A 23,311-nucleotide genomic window follows, 5' to 3' on the forward strand; every position below is an offset into this window, starting at 1 on the left:
CTGGTTCACCTTTATCCACCCTATATGTTACTTCCTCAAAGAACTCCAGCAAATTTGTCAAACATGACTTCCCCTTCATAAAACCATGCTGACTTTGTCTTATTAAATTATGATTATCCAAATGTCCTGTTACTGTCTCCTTAATAATGGACTCCAAAATTTTACCTACCACAGATGTTAGGCTAACCGGTCTATAGTTTCCAGCCTTCTGTCTGCTGCCCTTTTTAAATAAGGGTGTTACATTAGCAGTTTTCCAGTCTGCCGGGACCTTTGCTGAGTTCAGGGAGTTTTGGAAGATTATTACCAATGCATCCACAATCCCAACCGCCACTTCCCTCAAGACCCTAGGATGTAAGCCATCAGGTCCAGGTGATTTATCCGCCTTGAGTCCCATTATTTTACCGAGTACCACTTCCTTAGTGATTTTGATCGTGTTTATCTCCTCCCCCCCTATAGCCCCCTGCTTGTCAAGTGTTGGGATATTCTTGGTGTCCTCTACTGTAAAGACTGATACAAAATATTCATTCAGTGTTTTTGCCATCTCCATATTTCCCACCATTAATTTCCCGGTCTCATCCTCTAAGGGACCAACATTTACTTCAGCCACCCTTTTTCTTTTTATATAACTATAAAAACTCTTACTATCTGTCTTTATATTTTTTGCTAATTTACTTTCATAATCTATCTTCCCTTTCTTAATCAATCTTTTTGTTATTTTTTGCTGTCTTTTAAAGTTTTCCCAATCCTCTATCCTCCCACTAGATTTGGCTACCTTATATGCCCTTGTTTTTAGTCGAATACTATCCTTAATTTCTTTACTTAGCCACGGATGGCTGTCTTTTCTTTTACACCCTTTTTTTCTCAGTGGAATATACTTTTTTTGGAAGTTGTAAAATAACTCCTTAAATGTACACCACTGATCATGTATCGTCTTATCCTTTAACCTATTTTCCCAATCCACTTTACTCAATTCCGCTCTCATACCTTCATAGTCTCCTTTATTCAAGCTTAGCACGCTTGTTTGAGATACAACCTCCTCACCTTCTCACTGAATATGGAATTCAACCATGTTATGGTCACTCATTCCAAGGGGATCCTTTACTAGGACATTTTTAATTAATCCTGTCTCGTTACACAGGACCAGATCTAAGGTTGCTTGCCCCCTGGTCGGTTCAGTTACATACTGCTCAAGAAACCCATCCCTAATACACTCAATGAACTCATCCTCAAGGCAGCCCTGCCCAATTTGATTCGTCCAATTTATATGATAGTTAAAATCCCCCATAATTATAGATGTTCCCTTATTACAAGCCTCAACTATTTCCTGATTGATACTCCGTCCAACCGAGTTGCGACTGTTCGGAGGCCTATATACTACGCCCACTAGTGTTTTTTTCCCCTTATTATTCCTTATCTCCACCCAAACTGTTTCATTATCCTGATCTTTTGACCCAATATCATTTCTCTGTATTACAGTGATTCCTTCCTTTATTAACATAGCCACCCCACCTCCCCTTCCTTCCTGCCTGTCCTTCCTGATCGTTAAATAACCTGGTATGTTTAATTCCCAGGCATTGTCACCCTGTAGCCATGTTTCTGTAATGGCCACAAGATCATACCCATATGTAGCTATTTGTGCCTTTAACTCGTCTATTTTGTTACGAATGCTACGTGCATTCAGATAGAGAACTTTCAAATATGTTTTGTGACACTTAGTTCCTGCTTTTGCCCTTTTTATTACTTTACCTTTTACTCCACACCTTCTTCCCCTTCCTGACACGCTCTGGTTTTTAATTTCCCCACTGCTACCTAAGTCTAAGGTACAGCACGGGTTAGATACAGAGTAAAGCTCCCTCTACACTGTCCCATCAAACACTCCCAGGGCAGGTCCAGCACGGGTTAGATACAGAGTAAAGCTCCCTCTACACTGTCCCCATCAAACACTCCCAGGGCAGGGACAGCACAGGTTAGATACAGAGTAAAGATCCCTCTACACTGTCCCATCAAACACTCCCAGGACAGGTACAGCACTGGTTAGATACAGAGAAAAGCTCCCTCTACACTGTTGTTAGACCCGTGTATCTTAATGTTGTGTCCTTCAATAATCAGACAAAGACTGCAGGGAACGATCAACGGGTGTTTACTGAATGAGGGTTACTCTAGAACTAACTTTACAGAGCACCACTCAGGGCTTATATACAGGTGTGGCCACTGCCGGTACTACAGGATACAGGAGTTGTAAAAAGTAGTTCTCCCTCTTAAAGGTACATACACTACAACTGTCCCATCAAACACTCCCAGGGCAGGTCCAGCACGGGTTAGATACAGAGTAAAGCTCCCTCTACACTGTCCCCATCAAACACTCCCAGGGCAGGTACAGCACGGGTTAGACACAGAGTAAAGCTCCCTGTACACTGTCCCCATCAAACACTCCCAGGGCAGGTACAGCACGGGTTAGATACAGAGTAAAGCTCCCTCTACACTGTCCCATCAAACACTCCCAGGGCAGGTACAGCATGGGTTAGATACAGAGTAAAGCTCCCTCTACACTATCCCATCAAACACTCCCAGGGCAGGTACAGCACGGGTTAGATACAGAGTAAAGCTCCCTCTACACTGTCCCCATCAAACACTCCCGGGGCAGGTACAGCACGGGGTTAGATACAGAGTAAAGCTCCCTCTACACTGTCCCATCAAACACTCCCAGGGCAGGCACAGCACGGGTTAGATACAGAGTAAAGCTCCCTCTACACTGTCCCATCAAACACTCCCAGGGCAGGTACAGCACGGGTTAGATACAGTGTAAGACTCCTGTTGACCCATCCCATTATGTGTTTGCATCTACAGGAGGGGTATTTGGAAAGAATGTGGGTGGGGGCAGAATGGTAAGCTGTCATGTAATCACTCAAAGCTTCAGACACGATGGGCACCTTGGTTTCCTGGTTGAATTGGGCACCATATGTTCGATCATTCGCGGTTTCTCTCTCTCGGGTGTACCTGTTCAGGAGCTAGCGGTTGCCTATTCAGCGGCAATCCTGCCGCCTGGAATTGCGTAGGATTCCCCTTGCATCTCCTGTCAAACCAGAAGGCAGACACTACAACAACAACCTGTACTTATACAGCGCCTTTAAAGTAGTAAAGCGTCCCAGGGCGCTGCACAGGAGCGTTATCAAACAAAATTTGACACCGAGCCACAAAAGGCGGTTTTAGGACAACTTGGTCAAAGAGGTCGGTTTTAAGGAGCGTCTTAAAGGAGGAGGGAGAGGCAGAAAAGGTTAGGGAGGGAATTCCTGAGCTTAGGGCCCAGGCAGCTGAAGGCACGGCCACCAATGGTGGAGCGATGGAAATCAGGGATGGGGGAAGAGGTCAAAATTGGAGTTCCTCAGTACCGCCCCTCCGACAGTGCGGCGCTCCCTCAGTACTGCTCTCCGACAGTGCGGCGCTCCCTCAGTACCGCCCCTCCGACAGTGCGGCGCTCCCTCAGTACTACCCCTGACAGTGCGGCGCTCCCTCAGTATTGCCCCTCCGACAGTGCGGCGCTCCCTCAGTCCTGACCCTCCGACAGTGCGGCGCTCCCTCAGTACTACTCCTGGCAGTGCGGCGCTCCCTCCGTATTGCCCCTCCAACAGTGCGGCGCTCCCTCAGTACTGACCCTCCGACAGTGCGGCGCTCCCTCAGTACTGACCCTCCGACAGTGCAGCACTCCCTCAGTACCGCCCCTCCGACAGTGCGGTGCTCCCTCAGTACCGCCCCTCCGACAGTGCGGCCCTCCCTCAGTACCGCCCCTCCGACAGTGCGGCCCTCCCTCAGTACCGCCCCTCCGACAGTGCGGCGCTCCCTCAGTACCGCCCCTCCGACAGTGCGGCGCTCCCTCAGTACCGCCCCTCCGAAGTGCGGCGCTCCCTCAGCACCGCCCCTCCGACAGTGCGGCGCTCCCTCAGCACCGCCCCTCCGACAGTGCGGCGCTCCCTCAGTACCGCCCCTCCGACAGTGCGGCGCTCCCTCAGACCGTGCACTGGGAGCGTCGGCCTGGATTTCACGCTCAAGTCTCTGGAGTGGGACCTGAACCCAAAACTTTCTGACTCGGATAATAAGAGGCAGCTTTGCGTTTCGAGAAGCTGGTTGATGAATTGACGTGACGTTTCACACCAATTGTTAATCACATGTCTGTTAACAAATTTGTGTAAACATAACTCCCGTGATCAGCTGTGACAGGGTGTTAAATTTTGGGGGGCTGAAGCACGGCTTGTAGCTTTCGAGGAGAGATAATAAATTTTTTATACTAATCCAGGATGGAATATCTGGGTCCCCTTGGATTAAGGGTCCTTTGTTGTTCTTTGGAAATGCGTGGTTTATGTTTGAAGTATTACACTTTGGCCTGTTTTAGCTCTATTCCGGTGCCAGCTTTAACACGCTCTGCTTTACACTGCGTCTTGTGATTTTAATTTTAATTTTCTAAATGCTGCTCGGCAGGTTCACCATCATGGTTAAGTTGGGGAACGAGACCTTCCCGGCCGCCACGGCAAACAGCAAGAAGCTGGCCAAGATGCTATCGGCAAAGGCAGCCGTCCTCATCCTCCTGGGAAATTCTCCCCACTTTCCTTCCAAGGTGAGCTGTGGACCCGCGTGTTGTTGGCAGTATCAACCATTCCATTCTCGAGTTTGCTCGAATTCTTTGAGGACGTAGCAAACAGGGTGGATAAAGGGGAACCAGTGGATGTGGTGTATTTGGACTTCCAAAAGGCATTTGACAAGGTGCCACACAAAAGATTACTGCACAAGATAAAAAATCACGAGATTGGGGGTAATATACTGGCATGGGTGGAAGATTGGCTATCTAACAGAAAACAGAGTTGGGATAAATGGTTCATTCTCGGGTTGGCAATCAGTAACTAGTGCTGTTCCGCAGGGGTCAGTGCTGGGACCCCAACTCTTTACAATCTATATTAACGATTTGGAGGAAGAGACCATGTGCAACATATCCAAGTTTGCCGACGATACAAAGATGGGAGTGAAAGCAGTGAGTGAGGAGGACATAAAAAACCTGTAAAGGACAGACAGGCTAAGTGAGTGGGCAGAAATTTGGCAGATGGAATATAATGTTGGAAAGTGTGAGGTTATTCACTTTGGCAGAAAAAATCGAAGAGCAAGTTATTATCTAAATGGAGAGAAACTGCAAAGTGCGACAATACAAAGGGATCTGGGGGTCCTGGTGCATGAAACACAGAAAGTTAGTATGCAGGTACAGCAGGTGATCAGGAAGGCCAACGGAATCTTGGCTTTTATTGCAAGGGGGATGGAGTATAAAAGCAGGGAAGTCTTGCTTCAGTTATACAGGGTATTGGTGAGGCCACACCTGGAATACGGCGTACAGGTTTGGTTTCCATATTTACGAAAAGATATACTTGCTCTCGAGGCAGTTCAGAGACGGTTCACTCGGTTGATTCCGGAGATGAGGGGGTTGACGTATGAGGAAAGGTTGAGTAGGTTGGACCTCTACTCATTGGAATTCAGAAGAATGAGAGGCGATCTTATCGAAACATATAAGATTGTGAGGGGGCTTGATCGGGTGGATGCGGGGAGGATGTTTCCACTGATGGGTGAGACTAGAACTCGGGGGCATAATCTTAGAATAAGGGGCTGCCCTTTCAAAACTGAGATGAGGAGAAACTTCTTCACTCAGAGGGTAGTAAATCTGGAATTTGCTACCCCAGAGAGCTGTGGAAGCTGCAACATTAAATAAATTTAAAACAGAGATAGACAGTTTCCTAGCTGATAAGGGAATTAGGGGTTACGGGGAGCAGGCAGGGAAGTGGACGTGAGTCTAGATTCGGATCAGCCATGATCCTATTGAATGGCGGAGCAGGCCCGAGGGGCCGTATGGCCTACTCCTGCTCCTACTTCTTAGGTTCTTATGTTCACCAAGGCCCTGTACAACTGCAGCAAGACATCCTTGCTCCTGTACTCGAACCCTCTCGCTACAAAGGCCAACATACCATTTGCCTTCTTAACTGCCTGCTGCACCTGCATGCTTACCTTCAGCGACTGGTGCACGAGGACACCCAGGTCTCGTTGCACTTCCCCTTCTCCCAATTTATTGCCGTTCAGATAATAATCTGCCTTCCTGTTTTCGCTACCAAAGTGGATAACCTCGCATTTATCCACATTATACTGCATCTGCCATACATCTGCCCAATCGCCCAACCTGTCCAAAATCGTAGTCACTGCTCTAATGTAGGAAACGCAGCAGCCAATTTGCACACAGCAAGCTCCCGCCAGATAATTTGTTTCTAGTGGTGTTGGTTGAAGGATAAATATTGGCCCAGTACCAATGGTGAGAACTCCCGTGCTCTTCTTCGAAATGGTGCCATGGGATCTTTTACGTCCACCTGAGAGAGCAGACCGGACCTCGGTTTAATGTCTCATCGGAAAAATGGCCCCTCCGACGGTGCAGCGCTCCCTCAGTACTGCCCCTCCGAAGGTGCGGCGCTCCCTCAGTACTGCCCCTCCGACAGTGCGGCGCTCCCTCAGTACTGCCCCTCCGACGGTGCGGCACTCCCTCAGTACTGCCCCTCCGACGGTGCGGCTCTCCCTCAGTACCGCCCCTCCGACAGTGCGGAGGTCCCTCAGTACCGCCCCTCCGACAGTGCGGCGCTCTCTCAGCACTGCCCCTCCGACAGTGCGGCGCTCCCTCAGTACCGCCCCTCCGACAGTGCGGCGCTCCCTCAGTACCGCCCCTCCGACAGTGCGGCGCTCCCTCAGTACCGCCCCTCCGACAGTGCGGCGCTCCCTCAGTACCGCCCCTCCGACAATGCGGAGGTCCCTCAGTACCGCCCCTCCGACAGTGCGGCGCTCCCTCAGTACCGCCCCTCCGACAGTGCGGCGCTCCCTCAGTACTGCCCCTCCGACAGTGCGGCGCTCCCTCAGTACCACCCCTCCGACAGTGCGGCGCTCCCTCAGTACTGCCCCTCCGACAGTGCGGCGCTCCCTCAGTACCGCCCCTCCGACAGTGCGGCGCTCCCTCAGTACCGCCCCTCCGACAGTGCGGCGCTCCCTCAGTACCGCCCCTCCGACAATGCGGAGGTCCCTCAGTACCGCCCCTCCGACAGTGCGGCGCTCCCTCAGTACCGCCCCTCCGACAGTGCGGCGCTCCCTCAGTACCGCCCCTCCGACAGTGCGGCGCTCCCTCAGTACTGCCCCTCCGACAGTGCGGCGCTCCCTCAGTACTGCCCCTCCGACAGTGCGGCGCTCCCTCAGTACCGCCCCTCCGACAGTGCGGAGGTCCCTCAGTACTGCCCCTCCGACAGTGCGGCGCTCCCTCAGTACCGCCCCTCCGACAGTGCGGTGCTCCCTCAGTACCGCCCCTCCGACAGTGCGGCGCTCCCTCAGTACCGCCCCTCCGACAGTGCGGCGCTCCCTCAGTACCGCCCCTCCGACAGTGCGGAGGTCCCTCAGTACCGCCCCTCCGACAGTGCGGCGCTCCCTCAGTACCGCCCCTCCGACAGTGCGGTGCTCCCTCAGTACTGCCCCTCCGACAGTGCGGCGCTCCCTCAGTACCGCCCCTCCGACAGTGCGGCGCTCCCTCAGTACCGCCCCTCCGACAGTGCGGCGCTCCCTCAGTACCGCCCCTCCGACAGTGCGGCGCTCCCTCAGTACTGCCCCTCCGACAGTGCGGCGCTCCCTCAGTACTGCCCCTCCGACAGTGCGGCGCTCCCTCAGTACCGCCCCTCCGACAGTGCTGCGCTCCCTCAGTACCGCCCCTCCGACAGTGCGGCGCTCCCTCAGTACCGCCCCTCCGACAGTGCGGCGCTCCCTCAGTACCGCCCCTCCGACAGTGCGGCGCTCCCTCAGTACCGCCCCTCCGACAGTGCGGAGGTCCCTCAGTACCGCCCCTCCGACAGTGCGGCGCTCCCTCAGTACCGCCCCTCCGACAGTGCGGCGCTCCCTCAGTACTGCCCCTCCGACAGTGCGGCGCTCCCTCAGTACCGCCCCTCCGACAGTGCGGCGCTCCCTCAGTACCGCCCCTCCGACAGTGCGGCGCTCCCTCAGTACCGCCCCTCCGACAGTGCGGCGCTCCCTCAGTACTGCCCCTCCGACAGTGCGGCGCTCCCTCAGTACTGCCCCTCCGACAGTGCGGCGCTCCCTCAGTACCGCCCCTCCGACAGTGCTGCGCTCCCTCAGTACCGCCCCTCCGACAGTGCGGCGCTCCCTCAGTACCGCCCCTCCGACAGTGCGGCGCTCCCTCAGTACCGCCCCTCCGACAGTGCGGCGCTCCCTCAGTACCGCCCCTCCGACAGTGCGGAGGTCCCTCAGTACTGCCCCTCCGACAGTGCGGTGCTCCCTCAGTACCGCCCCTCCGACAGTGCGGCGCTCCCTCAGTACCGCCCCTCCGACAGTGCGGCGCTCCCTCAGTACCGCCCCTCCGACAGTGCGGCGCTCCCTCAGTACCGCCCCTCCGACAGTGCGGTGCTCCCTCAGTACCGCCCCTCCGACAGTGCGGCGCTCCCTCAGTACTGGCACTGGGAGTCTCGGCCTAGAATTTTGTGTTCAAGATTCTCTGGAGTGGGACTTGAACCTAAAACCTTCTGACTGAGGCGAGGGTGCTGCCCACTGAGCCACGGCTGACACCGCTATCAGCAACATCCAGCAGTGACTCTTCGAGCAGTTTGATGCTTCAGGTGCAGTGTCTTTGTCAGAGCTGCTGAAGGGTCTCCATAGGAAGCTCATGTTCTCTATTCAGGTGCTGACCGTCCTGTGTATCTTCAGCTTATTGCAGCATTCTTCACATTGTTTTCGGCAGTGCCTCTTCCCACTGCTCAGGGTGGTTACCGCGCCACTTCAAGCCGCTCCTGTACCATTGGAGAGCTTATCATTCCTCGCATCGGCCTTCGCCCTCTGCACTAATCCCTTGCTGCGGACACGGGCGGCCTGCCGCCCCGTCCTTGCACTGACCCCTGTACTTGGGCAGCAATGTTTTCTTTGCCTTATACAGCCACAAGTGTGTGTCAGCTTGCCTCAGTCGGTCGCCCTGCCGCCTCTGAGAAGGGTTGCGAGCTCGAGCTGCCCTCCAGCCACCATCTCGGCTGGTTAAACAGCGGCCCCACCTACCCGTTCAGGTGGCTGTTCCACGATCCCACGGCCCTGGTTGAAGAGAAAAGCCCGGCCAAAGTTGTGTTTTCGTGCAATTTTCCAAGTTACGCACCATCAGAAATGCTGTCCCACGTTCCTGTTTATCTTTCAGGCTTGTCCCCGTCCCCCCCCACCATCAATCTTGTTCTCTCAGTCTCGCTGGTAACTAAACCTCTCCTTTTCTGCCAGTCCTCAGACACTAACATGGAGAATTCTGTTGCTCAAAGCGCCATTCCCTCCCTGACGCCGATGGACTTGGAAGCTGCCCAGGCAGCTGGCTTGGGAGAGCTGATCACCTACCTGAACAAGAACCCCATCGGCGGCCTCCTGGAATATGCGCGCTCGAAGGGATTCGCGGCGGAGCTCAAGATGATAGACCAGTCGGGACCGCCGCATGACCCCAGGTTGGTGTTTTTTTTTCTTCTTCCCGCAACCCCGGTCTCTCCCTTCCTCCCCCCCGGTCTCTCCCTGCCCCCCCCCCCCCCGGTCTCCCTTCCCTGGTCTCTCCCTTCCTCCCCCCCGGTCTCTCCCTTCCTCCCCCCCGGTCTCTCCCTGCGCCCCCCCCCCCCCCCCCCCCGGTCTCCCTTCCCTGGTTTCTCCCTTCTTCCCCCTCTGATCAACCCCCTCATTCCGATGCAATTCTCTTCCCCCTTTTCCTGAAGGTGCTGACTGGCGCGCTCTTCCTCGGTTGCCTCGCCCGCGTGTCAATCCGTGTCCGCTGGATATTTGATCGCTGGATTCATTGCAGCTGGACACGACCCCCGCACTTTCCCCTAATGGTTGCCAGATCACTGTTGGCACTCGAGGATTTAAACTTTCTGCGAGTTGTAGAAGTAGATTCAATAGTAACTTTTTCAAAAGGGAATTGGATAAATACTTGGAAGGGGAAACAAATTGGAGCAGAGAAGGCTGAGGGGGGGACCTGATTGAGGTGTACAAAATTATGAGGGGCATAGATAGGGTAGATAGAAAGGAACTTTTCCCCTTAGTAGAGGGGTCAATAACCAGGAGGCATAGTTTCAAGGTAAGGGGCAGGAGGTTTAGCGGGGATTTGAGGAAAAACTTTTTCACCCAGAGGGTGGTTGGAATCTGGAACTCACTGCCTGAAAGGGTGGTAGAGGCAGGAACCCTCACAACATTCAAGAAGCATTTAGATGAGCACTTGAAACGCCATAGCATACAAGGCTACGGACCAAGTGCTGGAAAATGGGATTAGAATAGACGGGGCTTGATGGCCGGCACGGACGCGATGGGCCGAAGGGCCTCTCTCTGTGCTGTATGACTCTATGGCCTAGAAATTCGGTTGGTAGCGCCAGCGATTAGCGCCTAAAGAGCCCGCGAATTGGGGCGTTACCCAATTTTCGGGCGGGCGCAGTGAATATAGCGCCACCTCCCATATTGAGTATCCTTTTAGCGCCGGCGCTAACCCTTTTCGCTCGCCCGTGGGCGCAGGCAGATCATGACGTCATTTCAGTGTGCAATGCCTTTTTGGCGCCCGGACCGGATATTCGGTGGCGCCCGCAACCTTTTCACCTGGCGCTATTAGTGACAGTTGGATGGAGCGTTCCCAGGCCCTTCTCGGACTTGGCGGGGGGGGGGTGCTATTTAAAGGGGACAGCACTGGTATAAAAGCTGCAGCCATTTGGGCTGGCCATTCTGATCGTTGCTGGAGAGAGTTGCTGACCTTCTGTTGGATAGTAATTTTCTCATTGAGCCTTCGGAGGCACTGGCACTGGCAGCTTGAGGGCCCGGCTCCCGAGCTGGTGATGCAGCATCTGAAAGCAGGGAGGTGGAAGAGTGGCTTTAGCAAAAGGACAGCTTGGCAGCAAGGGATGCCAGATTGCGGCAAGGCTATGACATGGGTCTACAGTGAGAAAGCATGCTGGCGGGGGGAACAAGTGGAAGGAGACAGTTGTCAAAGGTGAGAACCTTACCATCGCTGTCGACAATGCGGTCGGCAGCTGCAGTGGTTACAGGACCACTCAGACGTCCTCCAAGAATCTGGTGGACTCTCTCCTCGAGATCCGTGAGAGTGACCACTTGTGGAGGTCCTCCACCGGTGCGAAGCTGGTCCTTGCCAATCCTTGCCAGCTTGGACTGCAGGGGAAAGGAGGGGAAGTTATGTTACATTATGCCCTGAGTGATCATCTCATGTCCCCCATGGTGGAAGAGCCCTTACATGACGCCTAGAGTCAAATGTGCATGTGTATGCCCAGAAAGGGCCATGGGTGCTTGCTGGCAGATGGCCAATGGGGCACAGCCCACCCTGTAGCCATAAAGTCAGGTGCAAATGAAGGGATGCAGAAGTTTGCAGAAACAACACTCACCCTCACAACCCGAGTGAGGTCGTTGAATTGCTTTCTGCATTGGACAGGGCTCCTGGTCACCATGCTGCTGGAGTTGACCCTCTGGCATACATCCCTCCAAGCTCGTCGGCACTCCTTATGATTCGGCCTCGTGCCGTTGTCTGGGTAGAGAACATCTCGCCGGCGCTCCACTGCGGCCACCAATTGCTCCAGAGCCTCATTGGTGAAGCGCTCTGCTCTCTGTCTCACCTTCTCCATCTGGTCCAAGTTTTTAGCGCCAGAGAAGGGCCTGTGCCGATTCTGAGGCCTGCAAGGCGCAGAGTGTGGATGCTGAAGCTGACTGACCCACCCCTTTAAGAGCTGGCCGGCGCCTGGAAGTCTCGTGGTCATCAGTAATAGAGAGCACCTGCGCTGCGCCAGTCCGCTCCGATACTGGGTTGTGCCGGAAGATTAGCACCTTAGGAGTCCCGTGTAACGCCTGAATTCGTGCCTCAATCCCCTTTAGGGGCAATGCAACCCAATATCGCGCCAGGCGGCGATAAGTTTCGTCTGGCTATAAACTTTGCGCAGCGCCAGTTCTAACGCCTCAAGCGGGGCTATACCCAATTTCTAGGCCAATGACTCTATGCAGGGCTATGGGGAAAGAGCAGTGGGGAGTGGGACTAATTGGAGAGCTCGTTCAAAGAGCCGGCACAGGCAAGTGAATCCCAAGTGTTGGGCACGCTGCTGGATCATAATCAGCAGCAGGAAAACTGTCCGATTCCCCTCTCTCCCTCCATGGGTAGCCCTTTCCACTTTCCGAAGGCTCTTGTTGTCATGTTCTTCTCTTCCCAACTCCTCTGTCCTTCCCTTCTCTCTCTTGCCCCACCCTCGGCCTCCTCCAAAATGAGTTGTTTCTGCAGTGCCGACCTGAAGGCCCGGTGGCCTGCACTTCTGACGCTGGCTGGTCTGTGCTGTGGAGAAGTGCCTGAGCTCTTTCTCCCAACAGTGCGATCGGTAACTCGGTGGAGCATTGCACAGGTGAGCCTGCGTCTTAGTGCCCTCGCCTACAAGTCACGGCGGTGGCGTGTGAATCAACCCGTGCAGTTACCATAGAATCAAGGAATCATACAGCACTGAATGAACCCTTAACGAGCGAACCTGAATAGAATTTGAGGTAATGTTTTTTGATCCACTGTTGGAAGGCTGAGAATGGGGAGGGAGGCACGAACAGGCCGACTCTCCTTCGCTGCGTTCAGCCTCCAGTCTGTCCCCCTTTGCTCTTTACCCTTTTCACCAAAATTAGGGCCGGCCTGAATTTCATCTGCACGGTTTCCCCAACCCTCGCCCCCCCGCCCCCACCCTCGTCCTTGATGGCTCTGCCTTCTTCATCTGGGTGAGCCCGAGACAAGCAGCGAGTAATGCTGCAGGAGCAAGCACCTCCCCATACACCCTGGGAGGGTGGTACAGCTGGGCTACAGGGCTTCTAAAACAAGAATCATAGAATCATACGGCACAGGAGGAGACCATTCGGCCCGTCGTGCCTGTGCCGGCTCTTTGAAAGAGCTCTCCAATTAGTCCCACTCCCCCCTGCTCTTTCACCAGAGCCCTTTATTTATTCCCCTTCAGATATTTATCCAGTTCCCTTTTGAAAGTTACTCTTGAATCTGCTTCTACCGCCCTTTCAGGCAGCGCATTCCAGATCACAACAACTCGCTGCGTAAAAAAAAGTTTCCTCATGTCGCCCCTGGTTCTTCTGCCAATTACTTTCAATCTGTGTCCTCTGGTTACCGACCCTCCTGCCACTGGAAACATTTCTCCCTGTTTGATCTATCAAAATCCCTTCATAAGATTCACCAGACTGATACCTGGGATGGCAGGAATGACGTATGAGGAGAGATTGGGACGATTGGGCTTGTACTCGCTGGAGTTTAGAAGAATGAGAGGGGATCTCATTGAAACTTATAAAATTCTAACAGGACTGGACAGACTAGATGCAGGAAGGATGTTCCCGATGGCGAGGCAGTCCAGAACCAGGGGTCACAGTCTAAGGATAAGGGGTAAGCCATTTAGGACAGAGATGAGGAGGAATTTCTTCACCCAGAGAGTGGTGAACCTGTGGAATTCTCTACCACAGAAGGCAGTAGAGGCCAATTCATTAAATATATTCAAGAAGGAGTTAGATATATTTCTTAAGGCTAAAGGGATCAAGGGATATGGGGAGAAGGCAGGGACAGGGTACTGAATTTGGATGATCCATGATCTCATTGAATGGCGGAGCAGGCTCGAGGGGCCGAATGGCCGACTCCTGCTCCTATCTTCTATGTTACCGACCCTCCTGCCACTGGAAACAGTTTCTCCCTGTTTGCTCTATGCAAACCCCTTCATAATTTTGAACACATCTGTTAAATCTCCCCTTAACCTTCTCTGCTCTAAGGAGAACAGCCCCAGCCCCAGCACGGTGGCATAGTGGTTAGCACTGTTGCCTCACAGCGCCAGGGACCCGGGTTCGAATCCGGCCTCGGGTGACTGTCTGTGTGGAGTTTGCACATTCTCCCCGTGTTTGCGTGGGTTTCCTCCGGGTGCTCCGGTTTCCTCCCACAGTCCAAAGATGTGCGGGTTAGGTTGATTGGCTATGATAAATTGACCCTTAGTGTTAGGGGGATTAAATACGTGGGGTTACGGTGATAGGGTGGGATATGTGTTGGTGTACGGGTTACGGGGATCGGGTGGGAAATGTGTCGGTGCAGGCTCGATGGGCCGAAATGGCCTCTATCTGCACTGTGGGGTTTCTGTGATTCTGTGATTCTCTCCACATAACTGAAGCTCCTCATCCCTGGAACCATTCTAGTAAGTCTTCTCTGCGCCCACTCCGAGGCCCGCACCTGCTTCCTTTCCACTGTGCTTTCAATGAAGTGAGTGTGAAGAGCCTGTGAAATTTCTCTATTTATAAGCTCTCACAATCACCCAGCACAATTATAGATTCGGTCCTTCCAATATTGGATTGTGTCTGGAGAGAGCATTTTGAGCTGTACAACACCTGAGGTGATATACTAGCAGGTCTGCTTACTGGCGAGGGAGCAATTTGGAGGTGCTAAATGCAGCGCATCGCACAGTGCCGAAGTGTAGGGGCTTGTTATCCCGCCGGCGCTGAATGAGCCTCGTGACCACGGCGCCGTGTCTCACCTGGCGTGGCTGGGAACTGCAGCCAGCTTTTGGTACTATTTCCGTGAGTATAGCAACACCACGGCACAGAGATTGACCGTGAGGTGTGGAGAGAGAGAGGGGAAAAAAAAATACAATCTGATCGTCAGTTGCTATTTGCAGCTGCTGCTTAACTGAGCTGAGGTTTCTGCTTTAACCCCTGCTGTCTGAGCTCTCATCCGTTAGAATCACACAGTCTAAGAGGAGCAATTCGGGCCGGCATGCCTGCACCAGCTCTTTGAAAGAGCTGTCCAATTAATCCCACGCCCCAGCACTTTCCCCCCCATAAAACTAGGTGGGGTTGTGAGGAGGATGCAAAGAGCGATTTAGACAAGTTGAGCGAGTGGGCAAATACATGGCAGATGCAGTATAACGTGGATAAATGTGAAGTTATCCAGTTCGGTAGGAAAAACAGAAAGGCAGAGTATTATTTAAATGGTGAGAGATTGGGAAATGCTGATGTACAGAGGGATCTGGGTGTCCTTGTACACCAGTCAACTGAAAGCAAACATGCAGGTGCAGCAAGCAGTTAGGAAGAGGATTTGAGTACAGGAGCAAGGATGTCTTACTACAGTTGTACAGGGCCTTGGTGAGACCACACCTGGAGTACTGTGAGCAGTTTTGGTCTCCCTCCATGGCAAGTATATCCTTTCTTAGGGAAGGAGTGCAGCGAAGGTTCACCAGACTGATTCCTGGGATGGCAGGACTGTCGTATGAGGAGCGATTGGGTCGACTAGGCCTGTATTCACTAGAGTTTAGAAGAATGAGAGGGGATCTCATTGAAATGTATAAAATTCTGACAGGGCTAGACAGACTGGATGCAGGGAGGATGTTTCCCCTGGCTGGGGGGCGGTCTAGAACGAGGGGTCACAGTCTCAGGATACGGGGTAGGACATTTAGGACTGAGATGAGGAGAAATGTCTTCACTCAGAGGCTGGTGAACCTGTGGAATTCTCTACCACAGAAGGCTGTGGAGGCCAAGTCACTGAATATATTTAAGAAGGAGATCGATAGATTTCTAGACACAAAAGGCATCAAGGGGTATGGGGAGAGAGCGGGAATATGGTATTGAGATAGAGGATCAGCCATGATCATATTGAATGGCGGAGCAGGCTCGAATGGCCGAATCCTGCTCCTAGTTTTCTACATTTCTATAACCCTGCAAATTAATCCTCTTCAAGTAAATGTCCAATTGCCTTTTAAAAGTTCCTATGGAATCTGATTCCACCACCCTTTCAAGTAGTGCATTCCAGATCATAACTGTGTGAAAGTTTTAGATTTCGACGGGGGGTGGGGGTTTGCGGTATCCGCAGGCACCTCCTCTGCTCGCCTCCCCCTTTACAAGCAGTTCCGTTTAGAATCGTAGAGGTTGACGGCTAGAGCAATCCAAAACTAACCCCACTGCCCTCTCCACACCTTCGGCCCATCGTGTCCGCGCCGGCCATCGAGCCCCGTCTATCCTAATCCCATTTTCCAGCACTTGGTCCGTAGCCTTGTATGCTATGGCGTTTCAAGTGCTCATCTAAATGCTTCTTGAATGTTGTGAGGGTTCCTGCCTCTACCACCCTTTCAGGCAGTGAGTTCCAGATTCCAACCACCCTCTGGGTGAAAAAGTTTTTCCTCAAATCCCCTCTAAACCTCCTGCCCCTTACCTTGAAACTATGCCCCCTGGTTATTGACCCCTCCACTAAGGGGAAAAGTTCCTTTCTATCTACCCTATCTATGCCCCTCATCATTTTGTACACCTCAATCAGGTCCCCCCTCAGCCTTCTCTGCTCTAAGGAAAACAACCCCAGCCTGTCCAGCCTCTCTTCATAGCTGAAGCACTCCAGCCCAGGTAACATCCTGGTGAATCTCCTCTGCACCCTCTCCAATGCAATCACATCCTTCCTATAGTGTGGCGACCAGAACTGCACACAGTATTCCAGCTGTGGCCTAACTAGCGTTTTGTACAGCTCCATCATAACCTCCCTGCTCTTATATTCTGTGTCTCGACTAATGAAGGCAAGTATCCCATATGCCTTTTTAACCACCTTATCTGCCTGTCCTGCTGCCTTCAGGGATCTATGTACATGCACACCAAGGTCCCTCTGATCCTCTGACCTTCCTAGGGTCCGACCATTCATTGTGTGTTCCCTCTGCTTCATCAGCCAACGCCCCGTGGCCAAGCGTTCCGTGCTCCCAACTACTGTCTGATTTGTGCCTGTGCTCCCACTGTCCCCAAAACCCACCTTCCCCTCCGGTTAGGGAGGGGAAAACTCCACCCAGGGCTCCCAGATCAGATTATCCAGGGACCCCTGCAGGAGAGTACGTGAATATAGATATCGGATGAGCTCATATTACATGGAATTCACAGCACGGAAACCGGCCGTTCGGCCCATCGGGTCAGTGCCCGTGTTTCTGCTCCACACTCACTTCCTCCCACCCCTCTTCCTCTCACCCCATCAACATATCCTTCTATTCCTTTCTCCCTCATGTGTTTATCCAGCTTCCCCTTAAATGCATCTATACTATTCACCTCAACCACTCCCTGTGGTAGCGAGTTCCACATTCTCGCCACTCTCTGGGTAAAGAAGTTTCTCCTGAATTCCCTATTCGATTTATTAATGATCTTTTATTGATGGCCCCTAGTTCTGGTCTTCCCCAGAAGTGGAAACATCTTCTCTATGTCTACCCCATCGAAACCTTTCATAATCTTAAAGACCTCGAACAGGTCACCCCCTCAGCCTTCTCTGTCCTGGAGAAAAGAGCCCCAGCCTGCTCAGCCTTTCCTGATAGTTACAACCTCTGCGTTCTTGATTGGGTTTGTGACTGCCCCCTGCAGTTGAATAGCCTGTTGACCTCGTGCATGAGCAGGCACTTTGAGTGAGTTACCAGTTGGCACCAGATGCCTGTGGAATCCTACTTGAGCGCAAGTCGGCACCTTCAGGCTAGGTAGGGGAGGCAAGTCGACCGTGTTGTGCGTTGCCGTTTGATGTTGCTGTCCAAACACTCGCCAGTGACCCGAGGAATATCATCATTTATTTTTTTTTTTGTCTTCCCTCTTCTTTCACCACGCCGCAGGTTTACGTACCAGGCGAAGGTCGGGGGTCGCTGGTTCCCCCCGGTGAGCTCGAGCAGCAAGAAGCAGGCGAAGCAGGAGGCGGCGGACGCTGCGCTGCGCGTCCTGATTGGTGAGGGCGAGAAGGCGGCACGGACCGGAGAGTTCTGCTCGGAGGTGGGTACCGCTTGCTGGGTGAAGTATCGTTAGCCGCAGGAGCCCGCGTAGCAGCCGCTGAGGAGCTGATAGTTTGTCTCTGAGCCAGCGAGGGGGTGGGGGAAGCGAATCGGACCGTGTTCCCACTCCTGATCAGATCCAACAAGTCATCGGGCTCGAATTTCATCGGGCCGTGGCGGCGGGATTGGAGGCGTGTGGGGGGGGTTAAAATCGGGGGGCACGAACCCATCCCGTCTGCAACCCGCCTCCATGCCCGTTTCCCAGGAGGCGGGTACCCGACCCGTGCTGGGAGCCGCCTCCCCGAGGTGGGAAGGGGATTAGTGCCAATTAACTGCCTGTTAACAAGTAGTTAACAGGCAGTTTTTAGCCTAATCCCTATTTTTATCCCTGAAGTGTGGGATTCCCGACGGCTCCAAACCACGCCAAGTTAGCGAGGCGGACCGTCGGGCTGAAGGACTTGGAGGGGTCGAGATGTCCGGTGTTCAGGTGAGTGATGGGTGCATGAGTGCAGAGGTAAGTGTGTTTGGTGTGTGTAAAGTGTTTAAAGAAGTTTTACTTACCTTTACAGCCTTCCTTCCTTCAGGTCTCGGGAGTCCCTCATCTCACCGGCACAGAAAGCAGAATGGCCGCGAGCTGTCAAAATCTGCAGCATTCAGCTTTCTGTTCTGGAGAGATCTCTAAATCAGCCTGAGAGGAAGGAATTAACTTGGAGTACAGATTGTCAGTGTTTGACAGCTTCAAACAGCTGCCAAACGCTGATATTTCATCTGTCAAAAGCTCTTGACAGGTGAAATGTCAATCTGTGACGTCACCTGTTGCTGGGTGGCCCTTAATTGGCCTGCTGAGTCCGCTGGGCGGGATTAACAAGGTCAATCAAGGGGAAATCACGTGGGTTTGGCCACAACTCGATGGAGGCGGGACTACAGCCCCGAAAGTTGTAGTCACTCCTCCATTGATAAAATCCAGCCCGTAGTGTGCGTGTGTGGACTTTGCCCGAGGGTAGGATGGTGTTCTTGCTGTGGTGTGCCCCACGGTTGAATAGCCTGCCAGTGCTCACTGTAAGCCTCGCACCTGACGAACAAAACACCTTTGGATGAAGTCGAGAGTGGACAGTCCCTTTACATCTCCCAAACCCCACGGCCTCCATCACTCTCACCATCCTGACTCGGACATATACCGGCTGTTCCTTCACCGTCACTGGGTCGAAATCCCTGAGCAGCCGCATTGTGGGAGCACCTTCACCACACGGACTGCAGCGCTTCAAGAAGAAGGCCCACCACCACCTTCCCGAGGGGCAAATGGGGGGGTGGGCAATAAATGCCGGCCTTTGCCAGCGACGCCCATGTCCCCGAGAATGATTTTTTTTTTCAAAAGGCCACATTCTCGGCTGTGTAGGGTAACAACTGTGGACGGGAGGGTTCGAGCCTCGGAATATGTGACATGACGCTTGGCTGCCGGGTGTTTTTATTTTCAGCACGGAGTTTGCCTCTTCTGCTGCCACAGCAACCGCTGTGTGGAGCCGATGGGCTGTGTTAAGTGGAACCCGTACCGTGTGCCAGTACAATGAGCCGGGAACAATATTTATCGAACACTTAACTGAGTTGCCAGGTTAAATCACTTGTGAAGGATGTGCTACGTGCAGAGCGTGCCGAGGCTCGGCTGTCCCCCCACACCCCTTGTGTGATGTAATTATCTCTCTCTCTCTCTCTCTCTCTCTCCCTTGTTTGTGCAGCTGCCTGTGTCTGGGGGTACGTTGCACGACCAGATCGCCATGCTCAGCCACCAGTGCTTCAACAGCTTGACCGCACGCATTCAGCACAGCCTGCTGGGCCGCAAGATTCTGGCGGCCATCATTATGAAGAGGGGCGATGACGATCTGGGGACCACGGTTAGCCTGGGCACAGGTACTCGTTCATGGGAAGCTGTGGGAACAAACGGGCACTGTCTTGTGGAGTCTCTCTCTTCCCCCACCCCCCAATGTGGCTCAGTTGGATATATGCACTGCCTCGGTCGTGGTACCGAGTCGCGCACACCAGTAAAGTTTGGATCTCTGCGCTGTGCCCAGTTGGCTGATCTTGCAGTGCGCAGCGGTTGGTCCCAGTGCTCGGGATGGGAGACTTCGGCCCTTCCCGATCACGGCCCCCCCCCCCCGCTGCGAACATCAAGCACAAAGCTGCGATTGGACTCTTGTGATGCTCCCCGGGGTCGAACAGTCCGCTGAATTTCACTGTCTGGGCCCTCGCATGAAGAGCTAGAAACCGTACACCAGCGGGAATCAATGCCAATAGGAGAGGGGGGGGAAAAACAAGACAATCCCTTTGAGATGTCATTTTTTATATAAGTGGCAGCAGAGAGTACAAGAGCGAAGATAGATTTCTACAGAACCATAGTTGGGTCTCAGTTAGAGCACTGTGCGCAGTTTTGGACGCCTTGTCAGCGAAAGGACATTGAAGTGGACAGCGTATATTCACCAGGATGGTGCCAGAGAGGGGAGAGACTGGGATTATTTCCACTGGAGCTGAGAGGAGATTTAACTGCGGTTTTTAAAATTATGCAGGGTTAGACAGACTAGATGCAGGAAGGATGTTCCCGATAGCGGGGGAGTCCAGAACCAGGGGTCACAGTCTAAGGATAAGGGGTAAGCCATTTAGGACTGAGATGAGGAGGAATTTCTTCACCCAGAGAGTGGTGAACCTGTGGAATTCTTCATCTGGGTGAGCCCGAGACAGGCAGCGAGTAATGCTGCAGGAGCGAGCACCTTGGAGGGTGGTACAGTAGGGCTACAGGGCTTCTAAAACAAGAATCATAGAATCATACGGCACAGGAGGAGACCATTCGGCCCATCGTGCCTGTGCCGGCTCTTTGAAAGAGCTCTCCAATTAGTCCCACTCCCCCCTGCTCTTTCACCAGAGCCCTTTATTTATTCCCCTTCAGGTATTTATCCAATTCCCTTTTGAAAGTTACTATTAAATCTGCTCCCACCGCCCTTTCAGGCAGTGCGTTCCAGATCACAACACGCTGCGTAAAAAAAAGTTTCCTCATGTCGCCTCTGGTTCTTCTGCCAATTATCTTCAATCTGTGTCCTCTGGTTACCGACCCTCCTGCCACTGGAAACATTTCTCCCTGTTTGATCTATCAAAATCCCTTCATAAGATTCACCAGACTGATATCTGGGATGGCAGGAATGACGTATGAGGAGAGATTGGGATGATCGGGCTTATACTCGCTAGAGTTTAGAAGAATGAGAGGGAATCTCATTGAAACTTATAAAATTCTAACAGGACTGGACAGACTAGATGCAGGAAGGATGTTCCCGATGGTCGGGGAGTCCAGAACCAGGGGTCACAGTCTAAGGATAAGGGGTAAGCCATTTAGGACAGAGATGAGGAGGAATTTCTTCACCCAGAGAGTGGTGAACCTGTGGAATTCTCTACCACAGAAGGCAGTGGAGGCCAATTCATTAAATATATTCAAGAAGGAGTTGGATATATTTCTTAAGGCTAAAGGGATCAAGGGATATGGGGAGAAGGCAGGGACAGGGTACTGAATTTGGATGATCAGCCATGATCTCATTGAATGGCGGAGCAGGCTCGAGGGGCCGAATGGCCGACTCCTGCTCCTATCTTCTATGTTTTTGACAGAATAAGGAAGGAGGGACGATTCCCTCTGGTTGGGGAGTTGGTGACGAGGTGTTATCCAATTAAAATTGTCACTGCGACCTGAGGAGAGCGGCTAGACGTTTCTGTACACAGAGGGTTGTCAGAGAATGCCACCGGGAGTGGTCGGGGCAGAGACCATCGCAACTTTTTAACAGGAAAATTGGATAAATATTTGAAACCGAGGAAGATACAGGGCAATGAGGAGAGAGCAAGGGCAGCGGGGATCAGTTTCAGATTGCGCTAGAAAGAGCTAGCACCAGCACGATGGGCCGAATGGACGCCACCTTCTGTGCTGTGAATCTCTGTAGCTCAGCCCTCGCCTTGTATGTTCACTGCATCCAATGCAATTCCTCAGGGAATCGCGACTTCAAACGCGGAGACCTGGCAGCAGTTCAGCTTCGGATGGGGAGGCCTGTGGCGTACTGGGTTTGATGAGTGAGGCCCCTGGAGGTTGCTGCAGTATTTATAGGCACGTTTGATGTTTGCCTGTTGCCGATCCTTCCCTCGGGAACGTTGCTGACGCAGCCAGCAACTCGGCAACACGTTGGGAAGGCAGAGTTTCTAAACACAAAAAGCACGACTGTTGGAAATCTAAAGTGTACTGCGTCTGAGAAAGAGTCCGGTTCACATTTTGTGTGGGATGCTGAAAGGTCCCACGCGTCTTTCTCTTTCAGACTGACTAACCTGCTGTGTATGAACATACAGAGTGTTGGTGCTGGGCAATGGGTTCCTTTAAGTTTTAGGCACCCAGCACTTCCAGGGCAGGCACAGTTTAGATAAAGAGTAAAGCTCCCACTAGACTGTCCCGTCAAACACTCCCAGGGCAGGTACAGCACGGGTTAGATACAGAGTAAAGCTCCCTCTGCACTGTCCCCATCAAACACTCCCAGGGCAGGTACAGCACGGGGTTAGATACAGAGTAAAGCTCCCTCTACACTGGCCCATCAAACACTCCCAGGGCAGGTACAGCACGGGTTAGATACAGAGTAAAGCTCCCTCTACACTGTCCCCATCAAACACTCCCTGGGCAGGTACAGCACGGGTTAGATACAGAGTAAAGCTCCCTCTACACTGTCCCATCAAACACTCCCAGGACAGGTACAGCACGGGTTAGATACAGAGTAAAGCTCCCTCTACACTGTCCCATCAAACACTCCCAGGGCAGGTACAGCACGGGTTAGATACAGAGTAAAGCTCCCTCTGCACTGTCCCCATCAAACACTCCCAGGGCAGGTACAGCACGGGGTTAGATACAGAGTAAAGCTCCCTCTACACTGGCCCATCAAACACTCCCAGGGCAGGTACAGCACGGGTTAGATACAGAGTAAAGCTCCCTCTACACTGTCCCCATCAAACACTCCCTGGGCAGGTACAGCACGGGTTAGATACAGAGTAAAGCTCCCTCTACACTGTCCCATCAAACACTCCCAGGACAGGTACAGCACGGGTTAGATACAGAGTAAAGCTCCCTCTACACTGTCCCATCAAACACTCCCAGGACAGGTACAGCACGGGTTAGATACAGAGTAAAGCTCCCTCTACACTGTCCCATCAAACACTCCCAGGGCAGGTACAGCACGGGTTAGATACAGAGTAAAGCTCCCTCTACACTGTCCCCATCAAACACTCCCAGGGCAGGTACAGCACGGGTTAGATACAGAGTAAAGCTCCCTCTACACTGTCCCATCAAACACTCCCAGGGCAGGTACAGCACGGGTTAGATACAGAGTAAAGCTCCCTCTACACTGTCCCATCAAACACTCCCAGGGCAGGTAGAGCACGGGTTACTTACAGAGTAAAGCTCCCTCTACACTATC

At 52.8% G+C, this 23,311-nt stretch overlaps 1 protein-coding gene across 2 annotated transcripts in view; it reads left to right on the forward strand.

Annotated features, from left to right (window-relative positions):
• The window catches only part of adar (adenosine deaminase RNA specific), a 66,826-nt gene that overhangs the window by 22,540 nt on the left and 20,975 nt on the right, over window positions 1-23,311 (forward strand). For both annotated transcript variants that reach the window (XM_085978483.1, XM_085978484.1), the window contains exons 5-8: window positions 4,474-4,609; window positions 9,319-9,533; window positions 17,682-17,835; window positions 19,568-19,739. In XM_085978483.1, coding sequence (XP_085834609.1) covers window positions 4,474-4,609; window positions 9,319-9,533; window positions 17,682-17,835; window positions 19,568-19,739 — 677 coding nt within the window. The remainder of the gene's footprint in view (window positions 1-4,473; window positions 4,610-9,318; window positions 9,534-17,681; window positions 17,836-19,567; window positions 19,740-23,311) is intronic.

The sequence above is a fragment of the Somniosus microcephalus genome, unplaced genomic scaffold (genome assembly GCF_052327205.1).
Source record: "Somniosus microcephalus isolate GS21.2 unplaced genomic scaffold, FLI_Smic_1.0 unresolved_chr7, whole genome shotgun sequence".
Classification (NCBI taxonomy): Eukaryota; Metazoa; Chordata; class Chondrichthyes; order Squaliformes; family Somniosidae; genus Somniosus; species Somniosus microcephalus.